The sequence below is a fragment of the Cebidichthys violaceus genome, unplaced genomic scaffold (genome assembly GCF_023349555.1).
Source record: "Cebidichthys violaceus isolate CVI_PGR_0920_01 unplaced genomic scaffold, fCebVio1.0.p SCAF_7, whole genome shotgun sequence".
NCBI lineage: Eukaryota > Metazoa > Chordata > Actinopteri > Perciformes > Stichaeidae > Cebidichthys > Cebidichthys violaceus.
The window spans coordinates 5,127,870-5,141,926 of NW_027176927.1; the positions used below are offsets into that span (position 1 = coordinate 5,127,870).

General features: G+C 40.6%; 1 protein-coding gene across 3 annotated transcripts in view; it reads right to left on the bottom strand.

Annotated features, from left to right (window-relative positions):
• Positions 1-9,087, bottom strand: part of zyx (zyxin) — a 15,095-nt gene extending 6,008 nt beyond the window's left edge. Inside the window, exons 1-4 of one of the 3 annotated variants that reach the window (XM_068735251.1) lie at positions 8,173-9,087; positions 2,204-2,439; positions 934-1,196; positions 1-85 (exon numbers count right to left, since the gene is read on the bottom strand). The exon at positions 1-85 is cut by the window's left edge and continues 11 nt beyond it. In XM_068735251.1, the coding sequence (XP_068591352.1) occupies positions 1-85; positions 934-1,196; positions 2,204-2,426 (571 nt within the window). In that variant the 5' untranslated portion in view covers positions 2,427-2,439; positions 8,173-9,087. The remainder of the gene's footprint in view (positions 86-933; positions 1,197-2,203; positions 2,440-8,172) is intronic. The other 2 variants (XM_068735252.1, XM_068735253.1) reach the window with 2 other exon arrangements.
• Positions 9,088-14,057: the final 4,970 nt, after the last annotated feature.

Here is a 14,057-nt window from a genome sequence, read left to right on the forward strand (position 1 = left end):
ACGGTCCCCTGGTCTCCATCTCAGACAGCAAGTCAGTTAGAGAGTCAAGCTGTTGATCGAAGCTTGTCTGCTTCTCCACCAGTCTCTGGCAGAGGAAGAGAGGAGGAGACAGTCACAAAATGTACATTTATTTACACAAGTTATGTGATCACAAAGGAGGATGAGGTCAAGAATAAAAAGGTGGATGATGATGATACACTGTTACAGACTGTAGGTTATGTTTACATATCCTTGTTTGATTAAGACTGTGTTTGGTTCTTTTATTTATTCCAAAATGCAGAATGAAAAAAATCTGGTGCTTGCACAATTACTTGGAGAAATTGATAATAAACAAACAAACTTAATGAAGTGATTAATGATGACGATGAATAAAATAATAATATTAGAATTTAATTTCCCTGGTTGGATGAAAGAGAATACTAACTGTTTAATTTTGAATTCATTGGATTGTTTGCAGTGGAACATTTAACCATAAACTATTTGCTGATTTTAACATAAGGTATACTCTTATTTTCATCCTTCATCCAAGGCCATTTTTTAATCTTCAGCTTTTTAACAGTGACTAACAATATCTAATTCAATACATTGATGCCTCTATAGCCTGACAAACTAGCTGCAATTGATGAATTCCTACAATTAACATCTCTACTATAAACCTTTCGTGGGAAGTCTAAAAACCATACGCATGAATGGGCAATAATCCAGTTAGATGGATGAAACAGAGTGATTTACCCCAGACTAATGCTAATATAATTTGGGGAAAATCTTAAAAAACAGTCCATGGACTCATTATGGTCCCACAACAATGTCCTCCAGTGTCCTAACTGATAATCAAATTATACTGAAATGGAGTTACATGCAGCCAAAAGAGGAAACATGCAGACAGGCAAAGCAACTTTAGCCTAATTTGGTGACGATGCCATTGTGACTCACCTGTGGGTTTCCAGCAGCACTGGAAATACTGGTACCGGAGGCAGGGAGAGGTGGAGGGGGTGGGGGAGGAGGGGGAGACGGGCAGGAGGGCGGACAGTCAATCTCCTCGGGGGGAGCTGGGAGAGGCAGGTCGTCTGCTACTGGAGGTGGGGCAGGGAAGGCAGGAGGGGAGGCCTCAGAGGCAGAGGATGTGGTTTGGCAGGAGGGGGGAGGGGCTGGCAAATCATCATCCAGTGGAGGAGGAGGAGGAGGGGGTGGGAAGTCTGACAGAAATGAGGAGGGTTGATTGGTTAAACGCTGTGACGTAGAGGTCTCTTTATTTTCAAGTTTGTATAAACCATCCAGTCCGATTTTCACTGTCAATGATTTATCAGACATACTGATGACAACATCTGTTTACAGCAAAAACAAACAAACAAGGCAATCAAAATAAAATAAAAAACTGTGGGGAGGATTTAACCCATTTGGAAGGTTTTTGAACTTTAGCTGTTCCACTGATGGCTTCTTAACTTTACATGTCAAGCCAAGTCCTGCCGGTATCTCCATCCATGTTTCTGTGTAAAGGTGCCATAAAGGAGTTTTCTTGTAAACAAAGAAAATGTTTTTTTAGTGTTTCTTACTAAAACGCATTGTGTGTATTCTTGAGCTCTAACAAACATGTTGAATGCATTTTCTCCCTGAAAAGGTATTTGGTACATTTTGTGAAAATTAAATTAGTTTTTTTTAATATTTGAAACCCTGCACTGTTTACATACGACCCATATAATAAGAGACCAGCAGCTGGAACACTGTGCAGATGCTTCCCCATGCACGTGTGCAATCCAAACTAAACAGGGGCCCACTTGGAAAAAAACATACCTCCATCGCTCTTCTAGTGGTCAAAAACGCCACAGGGTAGCTTTAATTTGGTGTCCGTAATTTAGATCAGCTCAGACATTCTCAAATTCATTATATAAAATATATAAAAAGTATAAAAAAAGTAAAATCCCCCCAATTAGCAAACTGGTGTGACACTTAACTATCTTAACATATGACTGAAATGACTCAAAGACAGGAATTACGGTACAGTGACGTAATGTCTTTGAGAAAACTCATTAAAACGACAGCACCACACAATTGATGTGTTCTATTATATACTCAACTGTGAAGCTCTGCATGCGTTAGCGTAAAAAGCAGCGGGGGGCGGGGGGGGGGGGGGGGGGGGGGGGGGCTGCCGACTGAGAAAATATAAGTTAAGACTGACACAAAATAACATGAACAATGCACATACCATCACAGAGCGACGGGGGCGGCGGAGGCAGATCTCCCACTCGACCAATCACAGCTGTGCCTATTGGCGTCGGTGATGGAGCGGAGGGAGGCGTCAGACTTTTGGGCCTTGGCGGTGCCACAGAAGCAAACTTCTTTGGCTGGTTGTAGAAGGTCGGGGTGGTGACTTTGAAGTTCAGAGAGGATGTCACCATGAACGGCTTGCTGCTGCTGGAGTCCTCCATTTTGCGTATTTATCTGACAATTAAAAAAAAGAAACATTATTGTCAACAGTTAAGACGCCACACAGGAAAATGTTAACTCTGATATAAGGGGTTGTTTTATAACAAAAAGGTATGAAACAGGTTGCAGTGAAGTTCAAACAACTCCAGACTGATGAAATCAACATGAATCAGCTGACTGAAGTCAAAGGGCTCGCATTCCTTGGAAGCGTAAGCAGGTCGGGTTCTTTGCTGGAGAATTACTCAAAACAATAAGAGTAATAAATCTCTGGGAGAACAATATTTCTTTTCTCCCATAAGTTTCCAACTTTAAAAGTTGCAGTTGCTTTCTAAAATTGCAGTTTGATTGAGCCAATTTGTGCATATTGTTTCACATTTCCTGTTAGTGAGACGCATTAACTTCTTTATCATCAACTGCCAAAACAGTACACTATGCAAATTGGTACCTTTTGTATACTTTATAATTGGGACACAGCTGTCCCAACCGCTACAGTCCAACAAAAACTAATTAAAATGGAGGTTTATTGCAGCTTGCAAGATATCTTAAAATGTAGTATGGACTTCACTATTTCTGGATTTCGTGAAATAGCAGTAAAAAAGAAAAAAAGACAATATCAACCGCTAGGCATTCTGCAAATCCAGTATTGCTCTTAAATGGTCCACAGTGGAATGAGAGAAACGTGTGTGAACACTTCCTCAGGCCATGTATACAGAGCAGACATAGTGCCACTCCCAGATGCCAGAGATGACTTACAATAAGTAACACATGGCTGTTTACTGTGACATAAAATAAAGTTGTGTAACAGGGAGACCAGTGGGGAGCCGGGACTATAGCAACTACCATAACATTTCCGTGTGAGGTGCGTCAAAAAGAGGGAGAGCTCAAATATTTACCTCACACATGTTGGTGGTTAAACAAATGTTGATGTTACTTCAGTGTCTCTACTGAGATTCTTCGCAGAGTCTGAACACATTTCTCTGAAGACCCCCGGCCCCCCCGAACATGAACTTCATTCAAAAGGACGGTTGTTCTTTCTGAACCCCTCCACCAACACACCAACACACACACACACACACACACACACACACACACTGGTTGTCTTAACTCACACTATTCCACCCCAAAGCTCTGAAATAGTTGCATACTCATAATGATAATGTTGATGATGATGATGATAATACACGGTGGAAATGATTAGCCCCATCAGTGTTTGGACTATTTCTAACAGACCTTTAATAGGTTGTAAAAGATAAATATCATGCAGCCACAACACATAACCTGTAACAAGACGAGTCACAGACATTTTCCAGTGAACAAACATTATGTAACTATTGTGTCTTTGTTGTGTGGCATTTATCCCCTTCATCCTAATGAAGGTTACACAGCATTGATACCTCCATACATGTCATGGATACCAAAAAGAGTTTTCTCAGTCAACTTTAATTCAAAAGTCAATAAATGTTGAGTCATTGTTTTGGCTGCTTTACTAAAGCTACAAAAAAAAGGTCTGCTCACTGGAAAATAAAAAGATTAAGGTTGTACTTATGTGTCAACAGCTTTCTGGAGATATCTTTAATATTTCTCTATATTTTTCCTTAAAAATGGAAAATAAAATAAATTACCTAGTATGTTGATAATGTTGCCAAGGTTTCCTCTCAACACTACAGACATATGATCCCTTAAATATAAAATATCGTGAATACTGAAATAACTGAAGGGGTACCAACATGTCTTTGTATTACCTCAGGGCTTTGAACTTGACTTCTTCTATTTAAACTTATTGTACCTTTGCTTTTCAAAGTTGTTACTCTGACATCTCTCCTGTGCACATGACGCCGAGTAGTTCTCCAAAAGCCTGAGAAACATTGTTGATTGCACTGTGGGTAAACTGTATATCAGTTGTTTACACCATTTATGTATAATTGGGTTTACATTTGGGAAACCAAACTTTCCAGGAAGAGATCAGGCCTGACATGGCCTTAAAAATCACCATGTAGATTGACTTCCTCACTACCTAACTGATGGTGAAGTGTTTCATCCTCATTCCACTGTGTTGGGACACAAAGGCAACGCTTCAAGTTCTGACAAGACAAAGAACCCAGAGAGCTCGTGAAAGTATCTCTGGTGCTCATGACATAACCAGCTACTCTGATGAGGAAGCAGCGACACCTTTCCTCTTCTGCTTTTTGAGTTTGCTTCCTTTAAATCTATATTTCTACATGGATTTCCCAAAAAACTATCTTGTACATATTGCTAGTGTGCCACTGGTTGAGCTACCATGTGTCTAAGGTTGCATAGACCTGGTCAAAGACATCCCATTATGAATCATTGATGTATTCAACTTTAACTAGGCTTTTACAGGGATTTGTTATATCAGGGAGCTCTATGTGTGTATGTAGAGTATGCATGTTTTGTCATGTAAATAAGACATTTTTCACATGTTTTCAGAAAAATACAAGTTCAAAATGTGGCTTGTTAAAGATGCTAGAACAATCAGCAGGATTTTTTTTTTTTTTTTTTTTTTTACAAGGCATGAGATTATTTCTCAAACGTCACGATCCTTGAAGTGGAGTTACAAAAACATTAAATCACAGAATCTTAGCTCCACTTCAACATCCAACAAAGATAATTCAGAAAATGTCTGCATGGATCAATAAGGGGATATGGTGAGGCTTTAATGGAGATGCAAACTTTTCTGGTTATTAACTTTCTGCAGACACACGGGGACATTTTGCACCAATGCAAAAATAAATAACAAACCAAAAAGAAAAGAGAAAAAGTACAGGTGTTTTCAGTCTTTCGTAGAATAACTGGCTGCTCATTATTCTAGTATCAAGGCCTACTTCAAGTTGAATGGAGTAGACACTTAAAGCAAAAACAGATTGACCGGTTACAGTGAAGATAAAGCTCTTGTCTTTAAATAAGGTTTGCAAGTCTGAAGTACTCTAAGCGGGGAACACTTGGATTTATAATGGCTTTCTAAAAAGGAGTGCTTGACAAAGGGTGGACATAGACTTGTGATTTAGTATTTTCATTACAGTCCTTTAGCTACGTTGTTTCTAAGAGACAATATGATAAGTAATGATAACTTGTGGTCAGGTTCCATCTGGTCCTTGATACGGTCCTGAGGGATTTAATACGGTGAGATCAGCTCCACGTCTCACTTTAGATCTATCTTGAAACCTGATCCTTGAGATGCGAGAGACCCTCGTCTAAAGGGAACATTTTTGACACTACACCTCAATGACGTCATTTTTTTTTTTGCTTTTTTGTTTCCCTCCAAACACCCTCTCTTTGTGTGTGTGTGTGTGTGTGTGTGTGTGTGTGTGTGTGTGTGTGTGTGTGTGTGTGTGTATATATATATATATATATATATATATATATATATATATATATATATATGCTGCCGAAGGAGCAAGAGCTTGAATTAAGCTCTAGCTCACTCTGACAATCATTGTGTTACTTTTAGATAGGGCCCCAGCATCAATCACAAACTGTACTCTGTAGCTTTTGAACTTTGTGTAAACTCCACATGGCTAGACAGCTTTTTAGAGGCTCGAAAATTGGTTCTCAACCCCGGTTTGGATACTACAGCCTGGTTGGGTTTTCATTCCATCTTATCAGGGACTAATTTAAACACGGCACAGAGGGTAAATGTAATCAGCCGAACAACCTCGAAGGATATAAAAACCTAGCATGGCTGAGGCACTCATCAACATGATTGTAGAATCACTGCTCTAAGCAGTTTAAATCCCATATGGGCTACTAAAAAAACACAAACAAGCTAAAGTAAAAAAAACGGAGCTCCTTTTGAGCCACACTTTCTAATATCTGTGTTGTCTCAGCGTTGATACGTTTCACATGAACACCCTCTTTCCTCTGAAGACACAGACTATGTGATACAGTGGCTGTTAATGGGGAGTTAGTTTACAACACTTTTCAAAGGGAAACTGTTTAACTCAGCAGTGGTTCATTACTTTGAGGTTACAGGGGAACTAAATTTGGTTTATATACTGTGCTGCTGCTTTTTAAAAGGTCATAAACGGAAGCATTGCAGTATGGTGCCTGAAGTTAAATCTTCACCACTAACATTAGGTACAGTATGTCTTCACATAGTGATATTTTCACTAAGTACCTCTGTGCCCACATAAATTCCGGTAACCATTTGTGGTTGCAGTTTTCCTACCAAAAGACATGCCCCTTTGTTTAAAAACAACACTGGTAGAGGTAAAGCTCCTACATCAATAAGCTCCTTACTGCCTACCAATACAAATAACAACAAAAACAATTAAGAAATAAAAATTAAAACATAAATTTAATTCCACAACAAATCCGGTAGGTATCCTAACAGTTAAGAGAACCTGAATTCCTTACAGTAACTACCTTCTTCCATGTCTGGTCGGTTATTGTATCAGTGACTAGTGTGTTGTTGATGAAACTCTCTATTGTTCTGATGTTAATAGCACACCCAGTTTCTGGGAAAGCGTGTCTAGGCCGAGGGTCACTAATGCAGAGACAAACAACCCCTTTGAGTCCAATCTTACAGGTCACTGGACACACATTGAGCACTAGTGTTGTGCTCCCTCTCAAACTACAGTTAGACGGCTGATTGAGCGGACAACATTTTAAAAGATGGGTAATAATGTCAGCGAATGGGTCCGTGTCAACCAAACAACCTCATCTGCTTGCACTACCATTACAGTAGAATGAAGAAGGATCACAAGACAGCAAGAGACTGAATCAAAGAGCAAGACACGCAGTGATGTGGGGCCCTAAAATAGCTTGTGTCTCGACTCATCGAGGCTACAATTAAGGGAGGATTCCTCATCACCCGAGTCATAAATGGTAGCATACATCCATTCATAGGTTATCTTCATTCACAGATTTTCATTTGCTTCACCAATTTACTGAGGTGTGAGTGACTATCCCAGTCTCTTCAAAAAGAAGCACCACACTAACCTCAGGCTAAGTTATTCTTAAACACAGCTTACTGTGGCCTTGAGTTGAGGCTCCCTTCCTAAATGAAAAGGCACATATGTGAGGCGAGGCACAGCTTTTAGAAATGCTATGCTAAAATGGCCATAATTCTAACCATCCCAACATCCTTTATTAGTGCTCAGAGCTGTGGCACATATCTTCGCATCCTCACACCCATAACATGATGAGTCCCAACTGTGGGATGAATATAGGCCAAGCAATGGGGAAGAGCCTCCTCAACATGGGCACAACTTGACAGTAAACACCTGGTAACCACATTTCCTTTTTACGTGGCACTATCAAGTGAAGTGGTCAAATATACCATACCTGGGTGCTCCACCCACCTTGACATCCCACTGATTAGCCAACCGTTAGCCAATGATTTGACAACTGACAGCAATGGCTGAGTGGTCACAAACACAGCAAATAAAGATAGAGAGCTAGGTTTAATCAATACTAATTAATAACTCCCTATCTAGTAACATACACAAAAGCAAGATGTCGCACAGTTAGCTATAAACTCGCTATAGCTATGTGATGAGAGAGCAAATCAAAGTTCCACGTTAATGCTAGTTATTAACCGTTAGCCGTTAGAAATATCGAACGTCGACGGTTGAATGACAAGTGTCCATCACCTGAGAGTCTGATGAGCCACCAACCGTTAACATAACATCATGGGTACGTTAGCTAGCTTCTCTCGCGCACACCCCTGCCATTCCTTTAGCTTTGGTCCGTTTGTTTCGGTGACTAACACCGCCCCGTTTTTCTTACCTCATATGGCAAAGCAGACGGCTTCTCGGTGCTGTCATCAAGTTTGATATTATGTTTTGTTGCTCTCTGAATTAAATAAAAGCCACCAGCTGCGTTGTTAGCAATAGCTAGCTTTGTCAACTTTTTTACACTGGACTTCCTGTTGGAGCTTCCGCATAGCCAGTTCCTTATCGTTGGTGTCCGTCAGCTGGTGTAGCAGCCTACAGTGCAATGCATATTCACTATACGGCCTCTCAGCTCAGGGAAACACCGGAACCCCACCTACCGAGAGGTGTCTTTCAACTTGAGTCTGCAGTAATATTAAAATGTGATATAAACCGCTGACAGATCAACACTAGACATCACAAAGATTCCATTCACCTGAGGTGTTAACTGCAGTCCGATTGATTTATCAGTGTATATGTGCTATCATGATACTTTACCTTATTAGGTAACCTGTGGCAATATGCCCCCTTCAAAAAGTAAGATATGCTATCTGCTCCTATTACCCCGATTCACAGCAAATACAATTACTTACCCTGTTAATACAGCTGCAGTGTGTGTCTCCTTTTTCCTTCCCCCTCTTCCTTGTGTTCTTCTTTTTCTCTTGGTCCAGGCTGAGTAAGAGTTGACTGTAATGGTAACTTCTCTTTCTCGCTTCTCCTCTCCAGCTATTAGACCCTCCCCCTGTGCTTTTCAGTCTGGAAAAGGAATGACACCATCCTTCCAAACAAGTTCTCTCTCGTTTTACTTAGGAGTTGTGTTTTACTTTACAAACAGCACTCTCTCTCTCTCTCTCTCTCTCTCTCTCTCTCTGTGTGTGTGTGTGTGTGTGTGTGTGTGTGTGTGTGTGTGTGTGTGTGTGTGTGTGTGTGTGTGTGTGTGTGTGTGTGTGTGTGTGTGTGTGTTCATAAACTGTCCAGTCAGACCCCTCCTCCTGCTCTCTTTTTCTCTCTGGATTCTTGCAGCATTCTTCATTCAATGACATCAACCCTGTTGCCTCTCCTTGTAAGGTCAGACTGAGGGAATGAGGGAGCGAGAGGGGGGGCGGGGATAATGGGGCCAGAGGCTTGATTAGATACAGACACTAAAAAGTGGTCAGGGTTTTAAACACAAGGAGGTACAGTGGCTGAAGAAAGTATGTTCAAACAGGGCTGGGTTGTGGAATATTGGCAATTTTAACTTTTCTTTACCGTCAGGGGAAAAAATAATAAGACTGGTGTTATGCCTCTCTTGCACTTGCCTCAACAGGCAAGGCTGAGAATCAGATTGTAAATTGACAAGTGTGCTGCCACATCGTTATTTTCTTTGCACTAAGGCAGTAAACATGCAAAGTCTTTGATCGGTTCTCTGTACTCGATAAGTACACTTGATTATAGACAGCAAATACATTTCATGGCTCTTTCACATATCGTGTGTTCACCCTGACATCGCCCTCAACCTGGTGTTAAATGACACCTCCCATCCTGTACTTCAGCCACTTCTATGACTTAATATCCTTTAATGTCTCACCCACCCACACTCACACACTCACACACTCACACACGTCAAACACCTTGGTTACTCGTGCAGCCCAAACCTTTGAGTCTTATCACTTTCAGGTGTAGTCATTGCTTTTACAAGGCAAGACATCTCTCATAGCAACTCTATTATTGAGTCTTTTTAACATTAATTAATTATCATTAACTAGCAATTATTATCACATGTAAACATTTTATTGTTATTTAACAATCTTCCTAATGGAAAAGCAACTCAAGAATTTAAGATTTTACTTGAATCAAGTCTCACTTTTACCTATTCTGAACTGAAATGATTAGTTGATAAGTCAATCGACAGACAAATAATCAACTATTTGAATAACTTATCAATGAATAAAGAAGGTTTTCAAGCAAGTATTCCAAAGCTTTGGTGGTTTCAGCATCTCAGTTTTGAGAATCTGCTGCTTTTCATTATCTCATGTGATAATAAACTGAGTATCTTTAGGTTTGGGAGTGTCAGTCGGACAAAAACAAGCAAATTGATGATGTCACCTGGGGTTGTATTGATCAATCGATAATGAAAATAGGGATTTGTTACATATTTCTAGATAATCCTGAAACAAGAGAAACATTTGAAAATACAATATATAGTGGTAAACATTTTCCACCTGTTGTTGCTATAGACACTAAATTGACTCTAAACAACATTTTAAAGTGGATGTTTTTCCAGTGAACATTGAGTGCGCAGCACTTTTTGTTCTGACTCATTTTGCACGTTACATTGCCACCAACTTCCAGGTCCCAGTATGACATTTAGGATGAGTCAGAACAGAATTGCTCTTAATTCAGGTTGTGAAACTGAAGGCAGAGATATCCTCCATGCAGATCTCTGCAGTAGCTATTGTGTAACCTGCCTGATTCATGTCCGTGAGGGAGTGGTCTTTGGGGGTCTTTGATAGTCCATTGTCCCACAAGGAATGTTTCCAGTCTCTCCCCACTTCCACTGGGACAAAATGTGTTTCCACTCAGAGATTTCCACAGCAACTCTGGTGTTGTGCTGGGAGAAAAAAAAAACTGAAACCCATCCTGGCTTGCCGGCTCTCAGACAGGTGGCATGCGAGAGGAGGTCAACATTTGTTTGCCGTTCCAAATTCCAACGAGTTCACACATTGCTTTCTGACTGAGCAGTGACGGGAGTAAGGAAGCTTAAATGAACCATGTGTAACACTCTTCTGCCTGTTGTCAGCCAGCTGCAAACAGCGGGTGGTGCCACGGTGACTGACTATTTTGCTTATCAAGTTTGGATCAGGCAGGGAGAAGGCAGCTTCAGGGTCCAGTCAGTCTGGAGGTAAAATAGGAAAACAGGAGGCCGTCGAAATCAGAGCCAGACAACCTGGAATGCAGCCAAACCTTGGAATGAACAGTTCCTCTCCCCCTCCTTCTTTAAAGTGACATATTTCTCCTTCTCTCTGTGTTTCATGCTGCATGTTTTTTCAACACTTTTCTCCCCCGATCTCTCAATTCCTCAGTCTGCCCTCCAAACGCTGCACTTTTGTTTCCCTTCCTATCTTTCCTTCCGCTCCTCCCTCTCCACCTCCCACTGCTCATGTGAGTCACTACCTGCCTCATAATACCTCAGTAAGTTAATATCCTGAACTTGGATCGTTTCCGACTCTCTCTTTCATTCTCTTTCTCTCTCTCTCTCTCTCTCGCTCGCTTTCTCTCTCTCTCTCTCTCTCTCTCTCTCTCTCTCTCTCTCTCTCTCTCTCTCTCTCTCTCTCTCTGTCTCTCTCTCTCTTTGGTCACACTCATTTTCTCAACAAAGGAAAAGTTGAAAGCCAATTTGAATGCAAGGTACATGTTGGGAGATGCATTTTAAAGGCATATAACATGAACATGGTATGAACATTATTTTTGCTCTGTCTGGCCACTATTTCTCTGTTGACATATGTTCCACCCACAGATCTTTTTATTGCCAAGCTTTCAAACAAAGTTTTTAAAAGAGACAAAGACTGCTGCATTTTGTAATAACAATTCCACCACCAATATAGTTATATAAGGTATTGTATTCATTTCTAAGACCGTATGTGATCTTTTCAAGGGGAATCCAGCTGTTCCTTTCAAAAATGATTCAGCTGTAGAGAGGGGTTTCTTCCATGGCATTGCTTTACACTTTCTGGCTACACACTTAGCTAATTTACTTTCTTGGATGCTCTTTTAAATAGAACCAATCTTTGCAAAATGACATCATAAACAAAGTCTGTGTTCATTCCTGTGACTTCTCCCATTGTGTTTTGCCAGAAAGTGTGAATTTAATAAACATCCAGGTACAGTGCAAGAAAGAGCCTTCCACAATTCCACTTGTAAAACAAATCTAAGACCATTTAGGTTTGGGATGTGAGATGAAGTTAATGAAGGATTTTGTAAGCATCCTCTCCCTAGTATAAACATAAAATGTAGCCTACAATGGAAGTAGATAGCGGTGCCCAAAGAAAACAATATTAAGCCAATAAGCAGAATGTCCAGGTGTATTTTAGACAGGATGAGAACCTGCAAACTTGAGACAGAACATGGCCTCTTCACCCGGAGGAAAAACCTCTCTGCTGGCAAACTGGCTGCCACTCAAAGTCATTGCTAGACTGCAGTACTCCAGTTCCCCCAACAGGTGTCAGGGTATACATTACTGTGGCGTGCACAGCCAGACTAAAATGCCTTGAGGGAAGAATATTCTTTTAGAATCTCTTGACATCACGCAAATCCACATCAGCTAGGGATGTAATAAAGGACAAGAAGGTGTTTAGATACTGACATGGCTCTAAAAGAGACTGATAGGCCTGTTGAGGAGAATGGACACATGAGAGGCTAGACACAGAAGCATCACTGGGGATAAACAGTGCTGCAGCGGTGGTGGTCTAGACCGGGAGGACTGGAGCAAGAGAGAATGTAGGGTGAGTGCAGGAGAACAGGAAGGAGAATTGTAAATAATAGAGAAGAGTTGGGAACTCCTCGTACGCAAGGTTTGCCTTGTGTAAGAACTGGAGTGCACAAACACATCCAGAGCGCAGAGACTCAATACCACCCACGCACAAATACATAAATATATGACTGTGCGTGCTGACGAATTCAAGCTGGTGAACTGCCAGGCCAAAGCATCAACTAATAATGCACATAAACTCTCTTTGGCTGAAACAAAGCTGATCACATAAGTACAGTCATTAGAGAACACCTTATTAAAGGCTGCCTCTTTTTAGAGCAACGTTTATATCACTCCCTCCTCCCCTCCCGCCTCCTACGCCCCCATCCCTCCTCAAAAACAAACCACAGAGAATTCCCCCATCTTTCTCTCCCCTCTTCATATTTTTCTCTCCTTTTCTCCTCTCTCTGCCCCCCCCCCCCCGTCATCTCTCCTGCCCCACATATTTTCTCTCTTTCTTACACACACACACACACACACACACACACACACACACACACACACACACACACACACACACACATTCTTGTGTAACTAACTTGGTGGCTACTTGGGGGTAGATGTGTAACATGCAGTCCCAATTAACACATATAGTAACACACCAGCAGCAGTTTGGTTCAGCAGAGCACATGTTAAATACAAGGATATACAGTACGGTAAGCAATGGACAGTGAGGTGAAGGTGATGGGAATATTGCATCTTTTAGCTGAGCCAAACTTCAACGCGGAAGTGCCAAGAACGCCAGTTCTTTGAATGTCCACTTGATGCTGGCTTTAAAAGCAACTCAACCGCCATAGACCCCCATGTTAAAATGCCCAATTTAACAGCAGAAATGTTTACAGCCTGGTACATAAAACGGTTTTGGTCTCTAGCTAATTTCCCCGTTCAAGACAACTGTACAAGGAGGTTGGTTTATAGTCATAATTAAAGGCATGGCCGCTTTGATTGACAGATGGGCATCGTACCAGGTCACTAGCTGCTAGCTGTCTCCTCTGATGCATCCCCCTGGCCCGCCTCAGTCCCACCTACAATCCAATGCCATTTTTTGTTTGAAAAAAAATCTACTGAAGTCTAGCATTTACAAAGTGCTGTGTTGACAATGTAAGCATGCAATGTGAGTCTTTGTTTAAACTTACAATTAAAAATAGTAGTATACATAAAGTATAAACAATCAGTCATACCAATTCAATAAAGAAAGAAAAAAATATTAGAATGTAGTAAAAAATAATGATGATAATAATATTATTATTAGTATTATAAACAATGTTATAAATAATAATTTATAATAATAATAATATAAAATAAAATTAGGCGACGGACTTCTTCAGACAAACATCTCTAGGTAAAATTTAGTTATTGACATGGATCTTTTGCTGTAAATGTAATGAACTCAAAAAAATATTTTATTTAAATTAAATTAAAAGGATGGGGTTGAGTTAAGAAATGTAGCTTTA